The sequence below is a fragment of the Hemiscyllium ocellatum genome, chromosome 20, assembly GCF_020745735.1.
Source record: "Hemiscyllium ocellatum isolate sHemOce1 chromosome 20, sHemOce1.pat.X.cur, whole genome shotgun sequence".
NCBI lineage: Eukaryota > Metazoa > Chordata > Chondrichthyes > Orectolobiformes > Hemiscylliidae > Hemiscyllium > Hemiscyllium ocellatum.
Window position 1 is genome coordinate 10,460,210 of NC_083420.1, and position 27,528 is coordinate 10,487,737.

The 27,528-nt window shown below is 43.7% G+C and overlaps 1 protein-coding gene across 3 annotated transcripts in view; it reads left to right on the plus strand.

The window, feature by feature from the left end:
- Nucleotides 1–27,528, plus strand: part of LOC132825137 (tektin-3-like) — an 83,459-nt gene that overhangs the window by 28,608 nt on the left and 27,323 nt on the right. For all 3 annotated transcript variants that reach the window (XM_060840146.1, XM_060840148.1, XM_060840147.1), the window contains exons 5-7: nucleotides 63–206; nucleotides 7,803–8,025; nucleotides 25,395–25,549. In XM_060840146.1, coding sequence (XP_060696129.1) covers nucleotides 63–206; nucleotides 7,803–8,025; nucleotides 25,395–25,549 — 522 coding nt within the window. The remainder of the gene's footprint in view (nucleotides 1–62; nucleotides 207–7,802; nucleotides 8,026–25,394; nucleotides 25,550–27,528) is intronic.

Genomic DNA, 27,528 nt, shown 5'->3' on the forward strand with positions numbered 1-27,528 from the left:
TTTGTACATTCCTTTGTCAATTAAGCTTGTTAAGTGTGAACATGCTTTTCTTATTAAAACAGAAACAACAGAGCAGCTCAGCATGAACTGGAGCGGGATCTGTGTGACAAATGTGCAGCTTACTGGATTGATGATAAAGTGCACCAGTTGAAGAACACATCAGATGGTATCAGCTATTACTGTGGAATTGAACAAGTGAATGCCACGTAAGTGCCAACTTTAACCTAACATAGTTATCATCTCAGTAAATATTTAAATCTAAGGTTCAAACTTTCAAAGTTAATCATCAAAATAGCACGCCATCACAAAGGGACTAGTTGTAACTCATTGTGCAGGAATAGCTGGGAGGAGAATTGCAGTTATAATATTAAAGCAGTGGGAAAGCAACTCTGATGCTGAGGTAGAATAGAACACCACATTCAAGAAACTGCCTTTGGTGGGATTGATGGAGATAGAGTAGCTCATGATTTCACAGAGCAGTATAAGCCAGATAATAGTGAGTCTGGTTTCCATCTCCCTCCACTTTTGTTCCCAATGAATTTGAGGAAATGACAATCTGAAGTCCAACCAAGATATAAATGGAGATAATTGCAAAACAGATTGCTGACTTGCTAAAAAACCACATTTGGGCAGAGTCAAGATGTAACCCCCCAACCTCCCCCATTGCTGGGAATAATACCTATTTCTTTAGAAATATCGTGTTGAGACATTAGCATGTTGTAGGATTTTGATGGTATAGGTTTGGGAGAGCTTTACTCACCATCTGATTTGTACTGTACCAGGTCTACAAGTGCTTGATTTTGGTAGTGAAGCCTGTTTTTTTCCTGATAATGGGAAAATCGGAATAGAATAGCTCTGTGCCACAATGCCAGAGAGTACTCAGTACTCAGAGACTAGGCTGTGCCATAGCTTCCAAGGGTGTCAGCTTCCCAACATGTGAATAGCACGTCTACTTTAGATGTGTTGACGGAAAACAGTGTAGTGTGGCAAGAGTCTCTGCTGTCCTGGAATGTTCTCGAGTAGAATTCTCCTCTCCTTTGGAAAGAGCCTTCCTATTCCTTTATGGTGTGCTAGCCATTTTCCAGATGGTAAAACTTAATGGAGGAATATCTGATGAAGCAGAGACATTGGGGCCATATTTCCCCTGGTGTTCCCAGAAAGGTGACGGCAAATCGAGGCATTGCCCAAAAACCAGCTGTTGTACTTTTCCTCGCTTACATTCATCGATTTGCAATGAACTCCTCTTCCTCAACCACATCACACAGCTCATTTCTCAACCTCCAGAGGGATAGCAATGGTCCAATCTGCAGCTTAGGGGGATAAGCATCAGGCTGCGTATTTCTTGCTGAGGAATCTCAATTGATGTGACTGCATAGTGGAAAATCATGGGAATTAGGTACGACTTCTGGTGCTTTCTAACTGCGGGCAAGGGTCTCTTACAAGGGAATGTAGGTGGAAGGATGAAGTTAAACAGCTAGACAACATGGAACAATGAGATGAAGTTTATGTAAACAATTCAAAATTGAACTAAAACATAAAATTACATGGAGCTACAAATATGAAAACAAAAAAGATTTATATTGGCTCATGTCCTTCTAAGAACCCATTAGTGCAGTTCAGGTCCCAGGATTCTTAGCAAAGTGATTGTACACAGGCTAAGTGTTAGGAATATTTGGCATCTGACCACATTTAAGCACTTAATCCATTACCTGTCCTCCTAAATCATGCCTTAGAATATTGGAGTATTTTCATTATGAATAGAAAATTGTCTTGCCTTTCAGTAAGGAGATCCTTCACCTGATAAATTACTCTCCAAACGTATACTCTGAGATGAGAATATTCCAGAAAGCCTGACTGTTTCAACTAATCACTTTTTTAAAAAGTACTTCTGTGTAGCTGGTGCCAAGCTTTATTTACCTGGGAGGTGACTCACCTGGGAAAATGCTATAGTTTTGTGTGCACGATCATTAACCCATTTCTAACATTTCCTCTGGAATGTTCTCTGTTCCTTTTTTTTTAAATTTCCTTTGTATCATTTAACCTCCTGTCCACGTATGAACAAATTGTGACCATCTGGAATCACTGAAATGGCAAACAGTCCCCAGTCCCTCAAAAGGCCACTTTGAAATGCCTGACCTCATCATGAAAGAAGGCAGACAGGTGTGACATATTCTGGTCATGAGTGCATGACAAAATGTGGACAAAATAAAGTTGGGGGAGTAATCTCCTCTTAGAATGGATACAGCATCAGAGGAGAGCTTATTCAGCTCATCATCTTTGTGACCGAATTCTGCAAGAACCACTTAACCATTCCCACTCCCCTATCCTTTTCCTCTCTTTAGTTTATCATCTAATTCATTTTTAAAGGCTTCAATTAAATCTGCCATCACATTCTCAGATAATCTATTCCAGATCGTAATTTCTCACAACGTAAAAATGTACTTCCTCATGTCAACTTTAGTTCTTTTGCCATTCGCTTCAGAATGGTGTCCTTACACCAATGGGAATGGGTCATCTGAATCTATTCTTTTCCGGAAACTCACAGCTTTGAATGTCTCGACCCAATTTCTTTCTCATCTTCTTTCAGGAGAAAATACGCAGCTTTTCTCTTCTGTTATCATAACTGAAGTCCCACATCCTTCAAATCATGCTTGAAAATTTTGGCTGCAAGTTTTTGTTGCAAACGTTTCGTCCCCTGGCTAGGTGACATCATCAGTGCTCTGGAGCCTCCTGCAAAGCGCTTCTTTGATGTTTCTTCCAGTATTTATAGTGGTGTGTCCTTGCCGCTTCCGGGTGTCAGTTTCAGCTGTCCGCTGTAGTGGTTGGTATATTGGGTCCAGGTCGATGTGTTTGTTGATGGAGTTTGTGGATGAATGCCATGCCTCTAGGAATTCCCTGGCTGTTCTCTGTCTGGCTTGCCCTATGATAGTAATGTTTTCCCAGTCGAATTCATGTTGCTTGTTGTCTGCGTGTGTGGCTACTAGGGATAGCTGGTCGTGTCGTTTCGTGGCTAGTTGATGTTCATGTATGCGGATTGTTAGCTGTCTTCCTGTTTGTCCTACATAGTGTTTTGTGCAGTCCTTGCATGGTATTTTGTAAACTACATTAGTTTTGCTCATGTTGGGTATCGGGTCCTTTGTTCTAGTGAGTTGTTGTCTGAGCGTGGCTGTTGGTTTATGTGCCGTTATGAGTCCTAAGGGTCGCAGTAGTCTGGCTGTCAGTTCTGAGACGCTCCTGATGTATGGTAGTGTGGCTAGTCCTTTTGGTTCTGGCATGCCCTCGTTCCGTGGTCTGTCTCTTAGGCATCTGTTGATAAAGTTGCGTGGGTATCCGTTTTTGGTGAATACCTTGTATAGGTGTTCCTCTTCCTCTTTTTGCAGTTCTGGTGTACTGCAGTGTGTTGTGGCTCTTTTGAATAGTGTCCTGATGCAGCTTCGTTTGTGTGTGTTGGGGTGGTTACTTTCATAGTTTAGGACTTGGTCTGTGTGTGTTGTTTTCCTGTGTACCCTTGTGGTGAATTCTCCGTTCGGTGTTCTCTGTACTATCATGTCTAGGAATGGGAGTTGGCTATCCTTTTCTTCTTCTCTCGTGAACCGGATTCCTGTGAGTGTGGCGTTGATGATCCGGTGTGTTTTTTCTATTTCCGTGTTTTTGATGATTACAAACGTGTCATCGACATATCTGACCCAGAGTTTGGGTTGAATTTGTGGTAGGGTTGTTTGTTCTAACCTTTGCATAACTGCCTCTGCTATGAGTCCCGAGATTGGTGATCCCATGGGTGTTCTGTTGATTTGTTCGTATATCTGGTTGTTGAATGTAAAGTGTGTAGTGAGGCACAAGTCCAGTGGTTTAAGTATGCCGTCTTTGTTGATAGGTTCCGCCTCCTGTTTTCTGTTCTGAACAGAACAGAAAACAGGAGGCGGAACCTATCAACAAAGACGGCATACTTAAACTACTGGACTTGTGCCTCACTACACACTTTACATTCAACAACCAGATATACGAACAAATCAACGGAACACCCATGGGATCACCAATCTCGGGACTCATAGCAGAGGCAGTTATGCAAAGGTTAGAACAAACAACCCTACCACAAATTCAACCCAAACTCTGGGTCAGATATGTCGATGACACGTTTGTAATCATCAAAAACACGGAAATAGAAAAAACACACCGGATCATCAACGCCACACTCACAGGAATCCGGTTCACGAGAGAAGAAGAAAAGGATAGCCAACTCCCATTCCTAGACATGATAGTACAGAGAACACCGAACGGAGAATTCACCACAAGGGTACACAGGAAAACAACACACACAGACCAAGTCCTAAACTATGAAAGTAACCACCCCAACACACACAAACGAAGCTGCATCAGGACACTATTCAAAAGAGCCACAACACACTGCAGTACACCAGAACTGCAAAAAGAGGAAGAGGAACACCTATACAAGGTATTCGCCAAAAACGGATACCCACGTAACTTTATCAACAGATGCCTAAGAGACAGACCACGGAACGAGGACATGCCACAACCAAAAGGACTAGCCACACTACCATATATCAGGAGCGTCTCAGAACTGACAGCCAGACTACTGCGACCCTTAGGACTCATAACGGCACACAAACCAACAGCCACGCTCAGACAACAACTTACTAGAACAAAGGACCCGATACCCAACATGAGCAAAACTAATGTAGTTTACAAAATACCATGCAAGGACTGCACAAAACACTATGTAGGACAAACAGGAAGACAGCTAACAATCCGCATACATGAACATCAACTAGCCACGAAACGACACGGCCAGCTATCCCTAGTAGCCACACACGCAGACAACAAGCAACATGAATTCGACTGGGAAAACACTACTATCATAGGGCAAGCCAGTCAGAGAACAGCCGGGGAATTCCTAGAGGCATGGCATTCATCCACAAACTCCATCAACAAACACATCGACCTGGACCCAATATACCAATCACTACAGCGGACAGCTGAAACTGACACCCGGAAGCGGCAAGGACAGACCACTATAAATACCGGAAGAAATATCAAAGAAGTGCTTTGCAGGAGGCTCCAGAGCACTGATGATGTCGCCTAGCCAGGGGATGAAACGTTTGCACAAAAACTTCCAGCTCGGCGAACAGAACCACAACAACGAGCACCCGAGCTACAAATCTTCGCACAAACCTTGAATTTTGGCTGCAGCTCACAAATGCCTTCACATCCTGACTAGAGTATGGTATCCAGTATTCAACATAATATTCCAGCTAATGCCAAACCAGTGTTTTATAAAGATTCATCAGAACTTCCAAGATTTTCTTCTCTATTTTTCTACTGATAATCTCCAGGGCCCCAGGTGATTTATTAATATCTTTCCTATCTGATCCTCTCACCTCCAATGATTTATGCATTTTTATGTCCAGATCCCTCTACTCCTGATCTTCTGTGGAATGGCATCCTTTAAAATATATTGCCTTTTCTCTTTCAATCTTCAAAATATATCACTTTACATTTTGCTATGTTCAATATCAGCTGCCGTGCGCTCAACTATTCCACCAACTTGTTTATGACCTCTTATCGTCTATTAGTAGCCTCTTCTCAGTGTACGATACTTTAAAGTAAGTTTTATATCATACTCAGATTTTGAAATTGTGCCCTAGACATTCAAGTCTTGATCATTCATATGGATCAAGAAAAAAGTGATTCAAATACAAAGACCTGGGGAATCCCATTATACACTTGCCTCCAGTCTGAAAACAAGTGTTCACCACTACTCTCTGTTTCCTTTCATTCCTCCAACTTCATATCCAAGCTGCTATTTCCTTTTTTATTTCATAAACATTAACTTTTCAGAGAATCCTGGTTTGTCGCATTTTATCAAATGCCTTTTAGAAGTCCATGTACACCTGACATTACTCTCATCAAGTCTGAAACTTCACCAAAAAGCTCAAGCAAATTAGTTAAATGTAATTTGCACTTCACAAATGCTTGCTGGCCTCCCTAAATTATTCCACATCTGTTCAAGTGACTGTTACATTTTGTTCCAGACTATCATTTCTAAAATATTTTACACCATCAAAGTTAAACTCATTGGTCTTTGGTTGCTGAGTTTATTCTTCCACCCTTCTTATATAAGGAGCTGTAATGATTTGCTGGAGACTTTAGGGGGTGAGGTGAAGGGAGGGGGCATGAGTTGAGTTCCTTCAGGGAATGAGTGAAAGATTAGAATTAGCCATTTAAAACTGAATAAACCAAGTTGTTGCATTTTTCCAAATTCTGTGTAGATTCTATTGCAATTTTAAAGCAGTATAGAATCCATCCATTGTTGGTTAACTAGTTCCATGTGACTGACTGTTGCACTAACTTGCTGGTTCCTGTATGAGTGGAGATGGTAAAGGGTTTCCAAAGGGAGTACAGACAGATGTTTTCCAGGAATTTGCCCTGGTGCTACACATTTTCTGTCTGAGTGAGGAAGAGGCTGGGAGTAAATTGAGCAATATTGTTTGTCTGTGTGAGGAATCACAGCTGGATATGTCTTTCCGTTGACAATGGCTTCCAGTAAAACGTACGAGATCATTTGTTGAGAGAAGGAACCATTTACAAACATACACGGTTTTATTTATACAATGCACTAAATGTATAAGTCTCTAGTGATGCAAATGGATATAATGATTGTTTCTCTGTCACAAGCTCATCTTTCATTGCTGATTGTCAGTGTGACTACTTAATCATGTGGGCATGGGTTTCATTAGTTCTGCCAAAGGATGGCTTTGTTGAATGACTTCTGTTAGCAGAAAGTTCCATCATGCAGTTGATATAAACTGATTGTAGCTGTCTTGGTAAGTTGCTTGTTTACTGCTTGTCAAATGAGCCCGGCATTGGTATTGGCCATGGAATATCTGTGGCCTTTGACTTCCCAGATGAAAGAACCAGCAAGCATGTGGTGTCATGTTTTTGAAGAAGAAAACCGCAGAGGGAATGCAATAACGTTGTACATGTTTCCTGCCCTGAACATCATTTTCCAATCAAGAGCAGCTGGCCCTCTCTCCAAATACTTGGCAGTGAGATCTCACATCACTATGTTGGTTAACTCGCTAGCCATTCCCCTCTCCTACTGACAAAGTAGTAGAGTGCATATTTTACCACAAAAAACTCTCAACATTGTTGTGCTTCCAGTCTTTTCTGGTATATCTGTGCAAGAAAAAAATCAATCTGCTGCCTTTCTCCATCCTTGCAAAATCTGTAAATAAGATCTGGAGATGATCAGGACATAAAAAGTAAAGTCTTTCTTCTATTCATATACTTTGGCTTGGTGCATAAACAAATCCTAAGCAGTGAAATCAAAAGCACAAGCAATGTCTTTCTGTGTTACACTGGAAGAGGTAAAGATGCTATTTGGACAAACATGCTTGCCTTGATCCTTTTGAATATTCTGAACTGTTGGCTGTGGCTGTTTGGAGGGAGACATTTTGTAAACATATATTTCCTTACCACAAAGCAAACAAATTTTCTGTCTCCCGCAGTGCCTGCTGACTCAAATGTTCCTAAGCAGAAACAGTTTTTAAGTGGTCCACTTTATTCAGGGCGTTCTGATCATTTGTAAAATACCAATTCCACTCTGTCATTTTCACTCAAATGCAAGTGAAAAAAAATTAGCAAAACTTGATGTAACAGCTCATAATTCTGAACAGAATTTAGTAATGTCTGTTTTTCAAGAAGGCTTTAAACGATCAACTCTGTATGAAAGGACTGTTTCCTTCTGTTGATCTGTTCATGTATATTGAATTTTATTTTGTTAGCATCTCCACCCCTGATTCCTGGTTAAAGTATACAGAAGACAACATATTGCGTTCGCAGTGTGAGCGGGCAGCTTCAGCAAGACTGCGAGATGAGCTTGAGAAACTCCTCGCTGCTACTTCAGAGGAATTGTGGAAACAGTTTAACAACGTCAACCTTGCATTTACACATCGCATCTTTGAAATTGGAGATGCTAAGAAAAAGTTACAAATGCACCTGTCAAAGGTAAGGGGTTATACCTGTGCATGTATAGTGTTGGAGATACAAGCAACATTCAGAAGGATGCATTTGCTCACTCTCCCTAGAGCAGACAGTGTTCTTCCTGAGTTGTTGTAGAACTCATCGCAATGATGCTGCCATGGTGGTGTTAGGGAATTCCAGGGTTTTGACTAAGAGATTCCTAAAGGATGGCAATCTATGTCCAAGCCAGGATACAACTTGAATGGGAATGAGGGGGTAATAGTATTTTCAATACAGTGCTGCTTTTGTCCTTCTTGATCACAAAGACCATGGGCTTGGGAAGGTACTGTTGTGTTAAACTTCTTGGGCTGCTACAGTCCATACTGTAGATGGTAGTTGTTGTAGTTATCATGCACACGTGATGGGAGAATAGAAGGAAGTGGCGTTTTCAGGCAGAAAGACCAATCAACCAAATTCCTCTCTTTGAGATGATGCTGGGCTTCTACAGTGATGTTGAGGTAACACCTATTCTGTCCAATGATGAGTTTTCTATTATACTACAAACTTGAGAGCTTTGATGTTTACAATTGGGCTTATCCGAACCCAATATATAAGCTAATCTCTCTCACTTGGGCTACAAATCTCCACTATAGTGAGAAATGGCACACTGGATTGGACCACTTTTCCTATCCCTTCTGGGACCTTGGGAATCACTTCTAGATCGAGGATGGATTGGGCATATTTGTTGTTGAAATGTAATGACATCTACAACACCAATAATTACAGACATATGCATTTACAAAGCATTTACCGTGGTGATGGTGGACATCCATAATGTCTGAAGTGAAACAGTGCTGCCCACTGTCCTGGTATGGTCATCTTAAAATAGACATCCTTACGTTTGGTAAATATGTTGTTGCATAACTTCTGCTTGATGCCATTGTTACCAAGTGAAATTGTCCTGAGTATATTAAGTTAAAAATCACACAACACCAGGTTATAGTCCAACAGGTTTAATTGGAAGCACTAGCTTTTGGAATGCTATTCTTTCATCAGGTGGTTGTGGAGTACCTGATGAAGGAGCAGTGCTCAGAAAGTTAGTGATTCCAAATAAACCTGTTGGACTATAACCTAGTGCTGTGTGATTTTTAACTTTGTCCACACCAGTCCAACACCGGTATCTCCAAATCCTGAGCATATAAGCTGACATTGGTTGGCTACATTCAGGTAAATGACATCTGATCAGAAGTCCTTACAAGGAACTGCTAAGGGCTGCTCTCTAAAGGATTTTTAAAAAAATGCTGAATGTTGATCTGAGGGAGGCATGTGTGTCCTTCCTGGCTCTAATTTCAAAAACATAGGCTGCTGAACATCACTGCCCTTCCCCTCTAATCACTCCATCCACCATCCTTCCAGTCACCCACTCCACCTCCCTTCCCTGCCTGATTACTTCCTCCACTCAAAGGCCTTGTCTTTGGAAAGGAAACATCACCTATGCTATAATACAAGCTGTGGGTTCACAGTGACCCCATTTGTTACAAATAGTGAAGTCAAATTTTATCCTGTTTGTATTTATAAAACCCATGGTATCCAAAGGGCTACACTGTATTTTACTTCAAGTCACGATATTTCCTATATTCAAACAGGACTCACCTTACTGGAATTTATTTGTGATTTTCACCCGTTAATTAATTGTCAACTGATTTGACTAACCTGCTAGATTTAACAACGCCCTTTATTTGAATGCTGTTTGGTGGTTGTGAGAGAGGATGCTGTTCCTTTGACAGTGCTGATGCATTGTCATCTCATTTGGCAAAGCAGCTCAAACTAACAGCAACTCAGATCTGTAATAAAAGACAAATTCATTGCAGAGACAAATTCATCTGCATCACCCCATTCATCTCAGCAAACCTGATTCCCAAATGGGAACAATTTCAGTTTTCTTTTTGGATAAGGATTGACTAGGTTGATTCATGCTGGGGAGAAAGTGAGGTCTGCAGATGCTGGAGATCGGAGCTGCAAATGTGTTGCTGGAAAAGCGCAGCAGGTCAGGCAGCATCCAAGGAGCAGGAAACCCGATGTTTCGGGCTTGTGCCTGACCTGCTGCGCTTTTCCAGCAACACATTTGCAGCTCTGATTCATGCTGGGAACTTGAACAGTTGTAAGCATTTGTTTTTGGTGTACGTAAACTTGCTGCATTCAGCTGTAGTCAAACTACGTGAAGACAGACAGGAAAATGTGAAGGGCCGGCATTTACATCGAGCTTGTCACAACCACCCGACGTTGCAAAACCCTTCACTGCGAATGAAGTATTTATGTAATCTCAGGGAAAACACACGTAGTTCTCACAGAATGAAACATCGTAGTAACCTGGCTTTAACATTGATTGACTGCAAGTTTATGATGAAAGCTGCTTTACTTTAAATTAATAACTTGTTCTGTCCACTCGAGTAAGCGGTTAGTGCCTCCGTTTTAACATCTCTTCTGAAAGATGTTGCTGCACTGTCTCAGTGCTACACTGGAGTATCAGCCAAGATTCTTGTACTGGACGTGATAATAATGCGCGATAACTGATGATGATCTGCACCTTTCATGTTGTGACACTGGTGTTAGCTCCTAAACATAAATGAAGAATATGGGAGACACAGTAATGAGGAATTGAATTAACTTTTATCAGAGCGCCCGGTTTTTACTACAGTCACAGACTGTAGTATAACAGAAAACAGCCAGTTTTTACTGGAGAAACTCAGCAGGTCTGGCAGCATCTGTGGGGACACAAAGAGTTAATGTCTGGAGTCTTGCGTAATTCTTCTCACTCTGAAGAAGAGTCACCCTTGGAAATGAAATATTTCTCTCCCCACAGCCCTGCTGAGTTTCTGTTTTTGTTTCAGATTTCCAGCATCTACAGAATTTTGCTTTCGGGCACATCCATCTTTGGGCTTTCCCAAGGAATACTGGCATCTCAGGTGCCCCAGCCAAGAATGCTGGTCAGGCATTGACAGTCTGCAGTTGTCCTTTAACATCAATGTCACAGCACAGCAGTCACAAAGCAGTGGCCCTCAAGGCATATAAGTGGCATAGGGGGTCACCTTCTTGCACATGTTCCTACACTGTGGCTGTGTCAGCATCAGCACCACGCAAATCACTGGTCCTCAGCTGCATCGTGACCTACAGGCTTCTCTGAATCACGGCTGCACTTTTCAGAGTGCCCAATGTAAATTAGCATCTTATCAGTGACAAATACAGATCCATTACATACAGGAAAGTACAGCATGCTGTACACTTCCAATGATTAACTTTTACTTACAATCACCAAAAGTGAAAAGAAGATTTAAGAAAAAAGTGCACTTTCCTCTCAGAACACCAACAGACTGTTCACATGTCGAGCATTTTACAGTCAATGAATGATCACTGCTCCCAGCTACTGGAACTTGGTATCAATTTACTCCTGTCTGGTTTGTAGTGCCCAACATAGCTGCACTATTATGCAGAAGGTAATGTTCCTTCTGCTCAATGTCCTAATCTTCCTCATCAGAAGATTGCTCTCACTCATCTAGCTTCCATCACATCTCCTCCTTGCCTGTTCCATGGAGTCATAGAGATGTACAGCATGGAAACAGACCCTTCAGTCCAACACATCCATGCCAACCAGATATCCTAAATTAATCTGCTCCCATTTGCCAGCATGTGGTCAATATCCCTCTAAACCCTTCCTATTCATGTACTCTCCAGATGCCTTTTAAATGTTGTAATTGTACCAGCCTCCCCCATTTCCTCTGGCAGCACATTTCATACACACACCACCTTCTGTGTGAAAAAGTTGCCCCTTAGGTCCTTTTTAAGTCTTTCCCCTCTCATCTTAAACCTATGCCCTCTGGTTCTGGAGCACAGCATGCTAGATTATGCAGCTCGCTGTCCAGATTATACCGCAACATTTCACCGACCTGACCCAAGCAGCAGAACCTTCCACTATTGTCTGCTCTATCAAAGCCCTGGTCAAAGAATGGACTGCACTGTATCCTCACGCTTGTGTAACTGATTCCTCAACCATGGTCACAGAGAGCAGCCCTAGTCTCCCAGTAACCATCCTGTCTCTCAAACACAGAAGGAACCTGAGAGTTCTCAAGAATGTAGGGCTTACAGCAGCTCCCCGGGTCCTGGGTGCATAATATGTCTGAGATGTGGTACCGATGATCACTTTTTGATGGACTTGAACCCTGTTCTATCAAAGAACTCAGCTGTCTTATGATATGGTCTGCTTAGCACCTCGTGTGTCAATTTAATGTCCACCGCACCAGCAGAGTGCCAGCTATGTTGCTGGTTCCTACTGCCTGGGCTGCAGCATTGATCTTGTCATGTGGAAACAAGGTGAAGTGGTGTGATCTGGGACAAGTTACATTGATCACAGCCTTGGTGGATCCATGGGTGGGTGACCGAGAGATCCCATACTGTAGCTGTTGGCATGAGCCAGTTGCATAACAGTTCAAACGCTGATGACACCTTGCAATGGGATGGCTACTCACTCCTTTATAGAATCATAGAATCCTTACACTTTGGAAGCAGACCATTCAGCCCATCAAGTCCATATTGACCCTCCGAAGAGCAGCCCACCTAGACCCACACCCACACCCCTAACCTATCCCTGCAAGCTTGCATTTCCTATGGCTAATCCACCTAGCTTGCACATTCCTGAACACTGCGGGCATGTTAGCATGGCCAATCCACCTAGCCTGCACATCATTAGACGGGGCACCCAGAGGAAACCCACACAGACATGAGGAGAATGTGCAAACTCTAGGCAGACAGTCGCCTGAGGCTGGAATCAAACCCAGGTCCCTAGCATTGTTAGGCAGCAATGCTAAGTACTGTGCTACCTTAGTCACAGGATCCACTCCAGTGGTTAGCACAGTTCAGTCGTCATGTCCTGGGACATCCTCAGCCTGTACTGGCAGTATGTCTTGCTCATGAAGAGGAAACAGCTTGAAGAATGAAAGTGTCTGGCCCTCCTGTGCCTCCCTGAAGAACCCTTCCCCTGCTTCTGCCCTTGTATGTGGACGCTGTCTGGATTCTTCTGGAGCTTGCTGACACATCTGTGACAATGACCATGATGTCTCTGTATTTTGCAAGGACCAGTGACATGGTCAGCATTGCAAGTCACCAGCGTTTACAACTCGCACAGTTGTGCATTGCATGCATTTCACAATGATACAATTGCAAATGATGCAAATGCCCCTCATATGGTTTCCCACAATACAGATTGAAGCCCATATTTTTTAGTGACTAATCGGATATTGACTGTCCCACTCTGGCTGTTATCACCACCATTCTCCTTGTGCAGGTAACATTGAGCAATCGGCAGATCATTGATTTATTTATCCTTCTTAAAGCACTCTTTTGCTTGCAACATACGTGTTTGTGTATGTCGTTACTTTATCCTAGTCCAATGCAAGTACTGCCAATACCATCAGTTATCCACCATGCATTTCACAATGATACAATTGCAAATGATGCAAATCTCCCTGCTCTATTTTTCTATCACCTCAAAGCTCTATTTTTCTATCACCCAAAGCTTACTAAGATACATTGGCTCCCAGTGAAACCCCTTTTATAAAGTTCAAATCTTGATTTCAAATCCGTCTATGGCTTCACTCCTCCCTATCTCTGTAATCTCCTCCAACACCAGGATCCTCTGTGGTACCTGCTGTTCTCCAATGCTCACCTGAATTCCACCAGCTTTTGGAATTCCCTGCCTAATGCTCACCGTCTCTCATAGAATCCCTACAGTGTGGGTGTTCAGCCCATAACCAAGCCTCCAAAGAGCATCCCATCTAGACCCACTCCCCTACCCTATAACCCCATATTTCAGATAGCTAATCCACCAAGAAGGCATATCCAAAGACACTATGTGCTACTTAGCATTGCCAATCCATCTAACCTGCACAGCTTTGGACCATGGGAGTAAATCAGAGCACCAGTACAGACACAGGGAGAATGTGCAAACTCTGCATAGACAGTCACCTAAGGCTGGAATTGAACCCAGGTCCACAGCGCTATAAGGCAGCAGTGCTAACCACAGTGCTACATTGCATTCCACATCAAGCTCTTTTAAACCTACCTCACTGACCAAGCTATTGGCCAACAGGCCTAGATTTGTTTTTACATGGATTGATATCAAATGTTGTTTTAAAACATGCCTGTGAAATGCTGAAGGGGTTTTTATTACTGTTAAGATGCTTTCATAAGTCTCGTGTGAATCAAAGCCTGTGCCATAAATTGTGGTGTAAATGGAATAGCATTAAATAGGATTGCCAATTACATTTAGCTGTGGTTTCAAGCAACGGAAGATGGATTGGAATGTAAGTTCAAATAGTAATTGGCAAAATTCCTGAGAAGATAGCATGACAGCCAGTTTTAGTTACTCAAATCATTCCTTTGGGGTCTCCATTCTTAAAAAAAGTCTTCCATCGGATGTGGGTATCATTGGCAAGGCCTGAGTTGCCCTTATCTGACTGGCTTATGAGGGGCATTTTCAGAGGGTAGTAAAAAGTCAACTACATTGTTCTGAATCTGGAGTCACATGTAGGGAACACCATACCCTGTAGGTTCCCCTCAAAGCCACTCACCATCCTGACTTTGAACTACATTGCCTTCCCTTCACTGTGGCTGGGTTAAAATCCTGGAATTCCCTCCCTAATGGTATTGTGGGTCAACCTACAGCACATGGACTGCAGTGGTTCAAGAAGGCAACTCACCACCACCTTCTCAAGGGTAAATAGGAGTGGGCAATAAATGCTGACCCAGCCAGCAGTGCCCTCATCATATGAATATATAAAAAACAAAAGGCCAGACCAAGTAAGGATGGCAGATTTCCTTCCCTAACGGATATTAGTGAACAAATGGGTTTTTCTTTGCAAAGATCAATGTCTGTCTTCACTGAGCTTAGCTTTATATTATAATTGTATGAATTCATTTCAAATCCTACCAGTAACTGTGGTGGGATTTGAATCCCAAAACTCCAAATCATTAGCCTGAACCTATGGACTACTAGTCCATCAGCATTACCCTATGCCACCACCTCCTTGTTTAATCACTAAAGATTTACCCATTGAAATACCAGAGGTAAGTCTCTAGTCAGCAAGTGATTTGATTGCTGGTTTATGAAATGGAAACTTTGAAGTTAGAATGAGACCAACACAAAGGAACCTAGTTTCATGTTTGGCCCAGACCATGACCCAGTCTTTGTCAGTCTATTGCCTGTTCAGGTGCTGCCTGATTTTCAGTCCCTGGGGAAAGGGAAAGTACGTGGTACACATTGCAATTAGCCAATTGAAACAGCTAAAGTTATCAACCATGCCAAAAGTGGAGTAAACGGCTCCCCACAGGAGATCAGCTCACACACTTTGTGTAAGGGAGTGCAATGGTCTGTATCTGTGTAGCAAGGTGAGAACACCATCCAGACGTGCGGCTGATAGGAACGTTGGCACCATACAAATTCAAAACTATGACCACCTCCAATAGGACAGAAGCTGGAACCATCTCCCCTTGACATTCAAAGGCATTAACATTGCTGAATTACCCACTGTGTACATCCCAGGGGTTTCCGCTGACCTGAAACTGAACTATTTCAGCCATGTAAATATTATAGCTCCTCTGCCAGAGATTAAAACTTCCGCAGCAAGTAAGTCACCTCCTGACTCCTCAAAACCATTCACAATCCAAAAGACACAAGTCAGGAGTGTGATGGGATAATCTGGGCTTACCTGGATGCATGCAGGTTAATCAACACCAAAGAATCTCATCTTTAGCTAGTGCAAAGCAGCCTGCTGGATTGGCACCATAGCCACCACGTTCAAAATTCACTTGTTTGATCACTGATGCAGTGTACCAGAAGTGTACCATCTACAAGGTGCACTGCAGTAACACACCCAGATTACTTCAACAGCACCTTTTAAACCCGGTACCTAGAAGGGCTAGAATAGCAGACATGTGGGAACACCATCACTCCCCAACCCTCCGAAAGCACTGTGTATCGCATCCCAAAGACTTCAGAAGACAGCTCATCACTACTTTTTCCAGGCTAGTCAGGGAGTGGCAACAGGTTGTTTGCCTAGCTAGTAACAGCCACATCGTGAAGTTAAAAAAACAATTACGTCATTTTTAAATGAGAGAGAATTCAAATGATGATAAACTGTGAGATTCCTGGCAGTTGTACCTGGCAATCAGCCACTGGAAGAGACGGGAATGAAATCGCCCTGTTATTTCACACTGCACCTTAAAGGTGGTCTGACTGAGACTGAAAACTGACAGCATGAGTGTGTCCTTGCGGGAGTGGACGGGTGACCTTGGGGAAGGTGGTGATCTATCCTTGAGGCATGGGCATGTGTGCCCTGGGGGGACTACATTTGGTGAGTGGGACTCTCACAAGTTTAAATCCTTGTGATCCCGGTGGCCCCCCTACAAAACAACATGATGATGATGATGATGATGACTGTCATGATCATAGATCATTCATCTCCTAAAATGATGATGTTACGAGATATCAGAACCACAATGTAAAGGGAGCCTGAAGGAAAACTGAAAAAACATATGTCTGTTGGATAGTAGCAAGTAGACAAACAGGAGGCAGCAAGCCTCCTGATACTGCCTGGCTGGCTGTGTTCTTCCAGCCTACTTAGGATTCTAGCATCTGCAGGTTTTTTAAAAATCTCTAGTAGCAAGTTGACTAATCAGGATATAATTTTGGATTTGTGGTGCTGGAAGAGCCCAGCAGTTCAGGCAGCATCCGAGGAGCAGCAAAATCGACGTTTCGGGCAAAAGCCCTTCATTAGGAATGCAGGCAGAGAGCCTGAAGCGTGGGGAGATAAGCTCGAGGAGGGTGGGGGTGGGGAGAAAATAGCATAGAGTACAATAAGTGAGTGGGGGAGGGGATGAAGGTGATAGGTCAGGGAGGAGAGGGTGGAGTGGATAGGTGGAAAAGAAGATAGGCAGATAGGACAAGTCATGGGGACAGTGCTGAGCTGGAAGTTTGGAACTAGGGTGAGGTGGGGGAAGGGGAAATGAGGAAACTGTTGAAGTCCACATTGATGCCCTAGGGTTGAAGTGTTCCGAGGCGGAAGATGAGGCGTTCTTCCTCCAGGCGTCTGGTGATGAGGGAGCGGCGGTGAAGGAGGCCCAGGACTTCCATGTCCTAGGCAGAGTGGGAGGGGGAGTTGAAATGTTGGGCCGAGGGGCAGTGTGGTTGATTGGTGCGGGTGTCCTGGAGATGTTCCCTAAAGCGCTCTGCTAGGAGGCGCCCAGTCTCCCCAATGTAGAGGAGACAGCATCGGGAGCAACAGATGCAATAAATGATATTAGTGGATCTCCAGGTAAAACTTTGATGGATGTGGAAGGCTCCTTTAGGTCCTTGGATAGAGGTGATGGAGGAGGTGTGGGCGCAGGTTTTGCAGTTCCTGCGGTGGCAGGGGAAGGTGCCAGGATGGGAGGGTGGGTTGTAGGGGGGGCGTGGACCTGACCAGGTAGTCACGGAGGGAATGGTCTTTACGGAAGGTGGAAAGGGGTGGGGAGGGAAATATATCCCTAGTGGTGGGGTCTTTTTGGAGGTGGCGGAAATGTCGGTGGATGATTTGGTTTATGCGAAGGTTGATAGGGTGGAAGGTGAGCACGAGGGGCGTTCTGTCCTTGTTACGGTTGGAGAGGTGGGGTCTGAGAGCGGAGGTGAGGGATGTGGACGAGATGCATTAGAGGGCATCTTTAACCATGTGGGAAGGGAAATTGCGGTCTCTAAAGAAGGAGGCCATCTGGTGTGTTCTGTGGTGGAACTGGTCCTCCTGGGAGCAGATACGGCGGAAGCGGAGGAATTGGGAATACGGGATGGTATTTTTGCAAGAGGTAGGGTGGGAAGAGGTATAATCCAGGTAGCTATGGGAGTCGGTGGGTTAGTAAAAAATGTCTGTGTCAAGTTGGTCGTCATTATTGGAGATGGAGATGTCCAGGAAGGGGAGGGAGGTGTCAGAGATGGTCCAGGTAAATTTACGTTCAGGGTGGAATGTGTTGGTGAAGTTGATGAATTGCTCAACCTTCTCGCGGGAGCACGAGGTGGCGCCAATGCAGTCATCAATGTAGCGGAGGAAGAGGTGGGGAGTGGTGCCGGTGTAATTACGGAAGATCAACTGTTCTACGTAGCCAACAAAGAGACAGGCATAGCTGGGGCCCATACAGGTGCCCATGGCTACACCTTTGGTCTGGAGGAAGTGGGAGGATTCGAAGGAGAAAATGTTAAGGGTGAGGACCAGTTCGGCCAAACGAACGAGAATGATGTGGTTCTGTATGGTCTGGGAGATGATGGTTTGGTGATGTGGGGTGGGGTGATGGTCGAGGGGGCGGTAGGAAGAGGTGTCCTTTCGTTGGCGTTTGGCTTCAGCGGTGTAGAGGTCAGTGCGCCAGACTACCACCGCACCCCCTTTATCTGCTGGTTTGATGGTGAGGTTGGGATTGGAGCAGAGGGATTGGAGGGCTGCGCGTTGTGAGGGTGAGAGGTTGGAGTGGGGGTGGGGTAGACAGGTTGAGGCGGTTAATGTACGGCAGCAGTTGGAAATGAAGAGGTCGAGGGCGGGTGTTAGGCCAGCGCGGGGTGTCCAGGTGGATGCAGTGTGTTGGAGATGGGCGAAGGGGTTCTTGGAAAGTGGGCGGGAGTCCTGATTGTGAAAGTAAGCTCGGAGGCGGATATAACATCAAGCCTATTGCTTCTTCTTATTGAAATATGCAAATCAGAAAGGTGTGCCGAGCGAAACATTCATAACTTTTCAAAGGGTGTGGCAACTTACTCGAACATTTTGAGCTCTTAAATGCTCAAAAACCTGATTAGCAACTTCTGGCATCCCTGCAAGTTTATTCTTGTCAAGTCTAAGGGTGCTAAAGGTATGCTAACAGCTTCTAGAATAATAATCTTCCTCCCCTTCAACAACAGCTTTGACTTATTTACTTTTAGATTACATACAATGTGTGTTTGATGGTGAGAATCATGCCTACGTCAGCATTCCACCCCACAATTTCAGAACAAACTTCAAAGAAATTATAAGCCAAAAAAAGATAACACTACCTATTATGCATTCAGACTCAATGGTGCTGTATTTGATAATCTTACCAGTTTCTAATCTTACTGTTATTTTAAGACCTACTGCGTCTTCTTTAGCTGTTCATGTCCAAATGCCCTCTAAATTCACCAAATTCAACAAAGGTCTTTTGACAGCATCTTCAAACCCATGGCCACTTCCGTCTAGAAGGGCAAGGGCAGCAGGTACATGGGGACACCATCACCTGCAAGTTCCCTTCCAAACCACTTACCGTCCTGACCTGGAGATATATCACCAGTCTGTTGCTGTCGCTGGGTCAGAATCCTGGAATTCCCTCATCAAGAACAGGATGAGGGAATTAGAGCACATGGACTGCAGTGGTTCAAAAAGGCAGTGGTTCTCAAGGCTAACTAGGGATAGGCAATAAATGCTGGGCCCAACCAGTGGTGCACATGTCCCATGAGTGAATAAAACAAACCCGTTTAACTCCACCCGCACTGTGCTATTTACACCAGTGAGATAAAGCTTCATAACATCCTAGCAAAGTTAATAGAAATCATAGAAACAGAAAACAAATAGGACCAGGGGTAGGCCAATTGGCCCTTTGAAGCCTGTTCCAGCATTCAGTATATCCAACTCAAATATCCTGTTCCCATTCCCCACCCACCATACTCTGATCCCTTTAGCCCTAAGAGCTATATCTAACTCCTTGAACACATGTACTGGTTTGGCCCTAATTACTTTTTGTGATAGAGAATTCGACAGGCTCACCATTCTCAGGGTGAATACATTCCTCCTCATCTCAGTCAGGGTGCTTCAGCATCTTGAAGCCCTCATAACAGCAGTAACAAGGGACTAATTCGCTACTGCACATTTTGCATCCTCCCAAGGTTCAATCTTTGAGAAGATTTGTAGCTCAGGTTGATGATAAGTCTGTACGTTTGCTCGCTGAGCTGGAAGATTTGTTTTCAGATGTTTCGTCACCGTGACTAGGTCATATCATCAGTGAGACTCACCGGTGAATCAATGGTGTTTTGTTCCTGCTTCTCTATTTATACGTCTTGGTTTCTTAAGGTGGGTGATATAATTTCCATTTTTTTTTCAAGAAAAGGTAGATAGGATGTAAATCGATGTGTTTATTGATGGAGTTCTGGTTAGAATGCCATGCCTCTAAGAATTCTCATGCGTGTCTTTGTCTGGTGTGTATGTTGTCCCAAAGCGGTGTCCTTTTTTGTCTGTATGTATGGAATCTAGTGATAGTGGGTCGTGTCTTTTGGTGGCCAGTTGATGTTCATGGATCTCTCAATGACGGAAGAGGTTTGATGTTACTTTGCCCCTGTTTTTGAAAAAAAAACCTACGGAAGCAGGATAAATCTCAGGTTGTAAATCACCCCCAAAACTGTGCTATATTTCTAATTGCGGGCCTCAATTTCCAGGGTGTGTTGGTCACCTGTCTGAAACTGATAGTCCAAAAGTGTGGCACTGGAAAAGCATAGTGGGTCAGGCAGCATCTGAGGAGCAGGAGAGTCGATGTTGTAGGCAGAAGCCCTCCATTAGGAATGTTGCCCATCAGATATGGGCTTATGCCCGAAACGTCGATTCTCCTGCTCCTCAATGGTGCCTGACCTGCTGAGCTTTTCCAGCACTACACTCTCAACTCTGATCTCCAGCATCTGCAGTCCTCACTTCCTCCTGTCTGAAACCGATAGTATAATAGGAATAGAAACCTTGCCAAATTTAATAGTGGTCTGAACACATGTCCAGATTGTGAATTTCATTGTTACATTTTTCCTTCCTGTGCCTACTGATGGCTATAAAGCAGGAGGGACAGTGGGAAATTCAGGGGGCTCATCCCTGACAGTCCCTGATGGTTCACTTGAGCACAGATAGCATTGCTGTTCCCTCATTTCGCCAATGATTAAGCTTGGTGGTGGTGGAGGGATGTGGGAATGGGGAGAAACTCATGATCTACCCCTTACTCTCCTCTTAATGCAAGGACTGATTCTGTCAAGTAGGTTCTGGTAGCAGCTTTGGAGCGAGAAATAGAGTTTGTGTTTCAGCTCTATGGCTTTTCATCAGAATTGGGAAAAAGATTGAGATGCAATAAGTGTTCAGCAAGGGGTGGGTGAGCCATAGAGTCATAGAGCTCTGTACAGCATGGAAATAGACCCTTTGGTCTGACTTGTCCATGCTGACCAGATATCCTAAATTAATCTAGGTAATTGCTCATATCCCTCCAAGTCCTTCCTATTTGTGTACCCATCCAGATGCCTTTTAAATGTTGTGGTAATCTAAGATGGAGGATGGGAAAAAATTGTGCCTCCTTTTTGTTGAGGTGTTTTCAGTGTTGGAGCTGATTTCCTTGAATGTTTGGAGCAGTAATTACTGAACTTGGACAGCATTTGAAGTGAACATGCAGTTTATGAACAGAGGAACAGCCTGTCCCTGTCCAGCAGCCAGCAATGGTAGAACTAACTTCGTTGTTGCTCATAATGATGTCAATTTAACGATCGTAAACCAAAGTCTAAGAAAGACACTTTTACTGGGCACACCACTATAGCCATGAGCTGACTTGTCAATGGAAATGCCTTTGAAGCACAATTGGGGAGATACCAGTCTGGCGGGATCTTCACCTCTTTCTCATTGATGCTGCAGACCACAAAACAGATTTTTGTGAAGGACACTATGGAGGAAAATTAACCTTGAGTTTTCTTCTAATTCAGCAATGGCCAACTTGCCTAAGGATAGTCTGCTTAGACCTGTATGAAAGCAAGAAAAACTACTCATATTTAAGCAGTGCTTTTAATGCAATGAAATGTCCTAAGACACTTCGCCGCAGCATTGCATAATAGAGTCATTGTGCATGGAAAAGTCCATGCTGACTAAGTTTCTCAAAATAAACTAGTTCCACTTGTCTGTGTTTGGACCATGTCCCTCTAAACCTTTCCTATTCATGTACCTGCCCAAATGACTTTCAAATATTGCAACTGTACCTGCATCTGTCACTTCCACTGGAAGTTCATTCCATGAATGAACCACCCTCTGTTTGAAAACGTTTCCCCTCAGATCCCTTTTAAATCTTTCACCAATTTTGATGTTGTCCACAAACTTAATAACCACGCCTTCTACATTTTCATTCAAATTGTTTATATAAATGACAAACAACAGTGGACCAACCCAGCACCGATCACTATGGAACACTGCTAGTCATAAGCCTTCCGTTACCCTCTATCTACCGTCAAGCCAATTTTGTATTCAAATGGCAAGCTGTCCCTGAATCCCATGTGATCTAACTTTACTAATCAGTCTACCATGCAGATCCTTGTTAAAGGCTTTATTAAAGTCCATGTAGACAAGGTCTACCACTCACCTATCTATCATTTTGGTCACATACTCAAGTTTGAGAGACATGATTTCCCACGCACAAAGCCATTCTGACTATCTCTCATTAGTCCTTGCCCCTCCAAATGCATGTAAATCTTATCTCTCAGAATCCCCTCCGATGACCTACGCATCACTGATGTCAGACTCACTGGTCTATAGTTTCCAGGCATCTCCATACACCCCTTCTTAAATAAAGGCACAACATTAGCCGCATGTTGGCTCAGTTGTTAGTACTGCTGCCTCACAGACTCAGGAGACTGTCTGTGTGGAGTTTGTACATTCTCCCTATGTCTGCATAGGTTTCCTCCGGGTGCTCTGGTTTCCTCCAACAATCCAAAGATGTGCAGGTTAGTTGTATTGATCATGGGAAATTGCCCATGGTGTCCAGGGATGTGCAGGCTAGGTGGGTTAGATATGGGAAATGCAGGGTTATAGGGCTAGGATGTGGGTCTGCGTGTGATGCTCTCCAGAGGGTTGATGTGGACCTGATGGGCTGAATGGCCTGCTTCTATGCTGTAGGGATTCTATGATTTTATGATTAACCACTGTGTAGTCTTCTTGGGCTATAAATGATACAGCTATCTCTGCTAGAGGTCCTGTCGTATCTTCCTTAGTTTCTCACAACTTCGTGGGATGCAAAGTCACGTGAGAATCATTACCTAAACAAAGGACTATTGGGTGCTGAAAATTAGACACAAAACTGGTAATTGGTGGAGGAACTCAGCATGTCTGGCAATTTTGTGGAGAGAAATCAAAGCTAATGGTGCATGTGTGGCCCCTTGATATCCTTGCTTGATAAAATTTGTCGATCTCAGATCTAAATTTAACAAGTGAATTAACATCAGCTACCAGTTGAAGAAGAAAGTTCTGAATCTCCATTCTTTCAAACATACCTTCTGAAAGGCCTGGCCCTAATTCTTCCACCATGGCCCTGGTTCTGGAATAGTCAACCTTTGGAAATTATTTATCTTTATCTTCCCTATCTCTCCCAGTTAATATCTTGAAGGCCTTGATTAGATCACCCTTAAACATCTAAATTCGAGAGAATAAAGATTAGGTTAGATTAGATTCTCTACAATATGGAAACAAGCCCTCGGCACAACCAGTCCATACCAACCCTCTGAAGAGTAATCCACCCAGACCCATTCCCCATATTTATCCCTGACAAATGCACCAAATGCTACAGGCAATTTAGCATGGCCAATTCACCTAACCTGCACATCTTGGGACTGTGGGAGGAAACCAGAGCACCCAGAGGAAAACCACGCAGACACAGGGAGAATATGCAAACTCCACACAGACAGTCACCCAGGGTGGGAATTGAACCCAGATCCCTGGCACTGTGACACCACTGAGGCACCATGCTGCCCAAGGCCTAACTTGTCCAATCTCTCCCCATAACTTAACCTCTAAAGTCCAGGTGTCTTCCTTGTAAACCTGTGTTGACTCCCCCTAAGGCCAAACATTCTTCCTAAGGTGTGGTGCCCAGATATGCTTACAGTACTCTAAGTGGGATCTAACGAGGGTTTTGTTTAACTGCAGCATTTTGGTTGTATCCCTATATTCCAGGCTTTTAGATATGAAGCTGAAAATGTGTTGCTGGAAAAGCGCAGCAGGTCAGGCAGCATCCAAGGAACAGGAAATTCGACGTTTTGGGCATAAGCCCTTCATCAGGAAATGATTTCAAATGAGATGCAGAATGTAAAATATCCCACTGCACTATTTCAATAGATTTCTTCTCCACCAACATGTATCTTCGACCCAACATCAAGGAAAAGCAGATGATCTGGTCAGTAAAGGCAAAATACTATGGGATGCTGGAAATCTGAAGAAAAACAGAAAATGCCAGAGAAACTCAGCAGATCTCCAGCATCTGCAGACCTCACTTTCTCCTTTTAGATATGAAGGCCAACATTCCATTAGACTTCTCAACTACTTTCGGCACCTGTACCCGGTATTCTTTTAGAGCTATGCACTAGGACCCCTAAATCTGGTTGGCAGTCAGCTGCATTTAACTTTGTGCCTTTTAAAAAATACTCTGATCTACATTTCACCTGATGAAGGAGCAGTGCCCTGAACACTAATGATTTCAAATAAACCTGTTGGTCTATAACCTGGTGTCATGTGACTTTCGACTTTCTCCACCCCAGTCGAACACCGGCACCTCCACTTCCCGATCTATCCTGTTCATTCCAGAATGCATAACCTCACAGTTGTTTATATTAAAATCCATCTAATCTATCAATATCAATAATGCTGTATTGAATGATGTTTATATTGCTGACCAATTTTGTGTCTTCAGTAAATTTGGATGCTTGACTCTTCATGCCATTATCCCATTGTCTTTGCTTCTCAAATCTTGGCCTCTGATTCATTTACAATCTGAATCATTGTATCATAAACAACATCAGACTTCAAACATTGCCTCTGTTTCTCTCTCCACAGATGCTGGAGATCTGCTGAGTTTCTCTGGCATTTTCTGTTTTTCTTCAGATTTCCAGCATCCCATAGTATTTTGCCTTTACTGACCAGATCATCTGCTTTTCCTTGATGTTAGGTCGGAGATACATGTTGGTGGGGAAGAAATCTATTGAAATAGTGCAGTGGGATATTTTACATTCTGCATCTCATTTGAAAGATAGTTTTCCCTGATAGTGTGCAATCTACTCTCTATTGCACTGGAGTGCCAGTTTAGAATTTGTCACTGGATTGGGATTTGAACCCAAGGTTGAATGACTCAGGGCTAAGCAGACTGCCCATGGAGCCAAGGTTAAAATCTTCATTTCCCCACTCAATTAAAACAAGAGAAAACAGATGTTGAAATGGAATCAGAGGCAGCTTCTCTAATTTTCTTATGATTCATCTTAGACACTGGATATGCCAATAATTTGTTCTTGGCTGAGGTGTTTTAGGGAGCAGCTTGATGGAATTATGCATAACATCCGTTTTGTTCTAAAGGTCCTGCAGGAAATCTTCCAAACGGAATGCACCATTGAGGAGTTGAAGATGGCCATTAGGCAGAAGGAAGCTCCCATGAAGGTTGCGCAGACCCGTCTGGAGGAGAGGATCAAGAGGCCTAACATGGAGCTGGTGTGTGACCAGCCACAACACAGGTGAGTACCATGGCAACGCTGGCTCAGCTGTCGTAGGGAGAGAATATGCTGTTGAAGTCTCCTTAGATTTGTCATTGGCCCAGCGTGGATGGGTGCAGTCAGCAAACATGATCACGCTGAGTCAAGATTAGAGTGGTGCTGGAAAAGTACAGCAGGAAAGGCAGCACCTGAGTATGCGGCCTGACTCAGATGCTGCCTGAGCTGATGTCTTTTTCCAGTACCACTCTAATCTTGACTCTGATCTCCAGCATTTACAGTCCTCACTTTCATCTACATGATCACGCTGAGTAGGTGCCTATAAGAAAACACCATTGTATGACTGTCCTTTCAGCTGTTGTGGTTCTATTCGCCGAGCTGGGAGTTTTTGTTGCAAACATTTCGTCCCCTTTCTAGGTGACATCCTCAGTGCTTGGGAGCCTCCTGTGACACACTTCCCAAGAGGCTCCCAAGCACTGAGGATGTTGCCTAGAAAGGGGACGAAACATTTGCAACAAAAACTCCCAGCTCAGCGAACAGAACCACAACAACGAGCACCCGAGCTACAAATCTTCTCACAGACTTTGTCCTTTCAGCTCTTTGATTTGCCTTGTCCTCCTCAATCTTTCCATTGAGGACCTCAGACAATCCCTACTTTGACATTCCACTTGCAATTTTTTTTTGCCAGCATGTACTTTATCGTAAAAACTGAAAGAACTGCAGATGTTGCAAATCTGAGACACCAAAGCTCATTGGGGAGGCCTCAAAGATTCTGAGGAAGAGTTACCGGGCCGAAACGTTAACTCTGGTTTCTCTTCACAGATGCTGCCAGGCCTGCAGAAAGAAACTTACTTAAGGTTGAGGAAGCAAGGATCAGAGAACGCTCTAGAGGGTTACACGGTAGCCAGGAAGGAACTGAAGAATGGACTTGGGAGAGCTAGAATAGGCCATGGAAAAGCCTTGGTGGGTAGGGTTAAGGAAACCCCAAGTGTTCTACACTTAAGTGATGAATAAGAGGATGGCCAGAGGGTAGGGCCAATCAGGAATAGTGGAGAGAACTTGTGCCTGGAATTAGAGGAGGTAAGGGAGGTCCTAAATGAATACTTTGCTTAAGTATTCACTAATGAGAGGGGATCTTGTCGTTTATGATGACAGCATGAAACGGGCTGAAATGCATAAACAGGTTGATGTTAAGAAGGAGGGTGTGCTGGAAATGTTGAAAAACATGAGAACAGATAAGTCCCCTGGGCCAGACAGGATATACCCAAGGATACTACATGAAGCGAGGGAAGAGATTGCTGTGCCTTTGGTGATGACTTTTGCATCTTTATTGTCCTTTGGAGTAGTAACAGATGTTTGGAGGGTGGCAAATGTTATTCCCTTGTTTAAGAGAGGGAATAGGAATAACCACAGGAATTACAGACCAGTCAGTCTTACATCTATGGAGGGCAAATTATTGGAGAGGATTCTGGGAGACAGGATTTATCATTATTTGGAAAAGCACAGTTTGATTAGAGCTAGTCAGCATGGCTTTGTGAGGGGCAGGACATGCCTCACAAGCCTTATTGAATTATTTGAAGAAGGTAGAGCAGTAGATGTGGTATATGGAATTTAGCAAGGCATTTGATAAGGCCCCCCATGGTAGGCTTATTCAGAAAGTAAGGAGGCATGGATGCATGGAAATTTGGCTGTCTGGATACAGAATTGACTGGCACATTCAAGACTGGATACAGAATTGACTGACACATGGTAGTGGATGGAAAGTATTCAGCCTGGAGCTCGGTGACCAGTGGGATCTGATCTGGGACCTCTGCTCTTTGTGATTTTTATAAATTACTTGGATGAGGAAGTGGAAGGGTGGGTGAGTAAATTTGCTGATGACACAAAAAGTTGGTGGAGTTGTGGACAGTGTGGAGGGCTGTTGTAGGTTGCAACAGGACATTGACAGGTTGCAGAGCTGGGCTAAGGAGTGGCAGATGGAGTTCAGCCTGGAACGGTGTGAA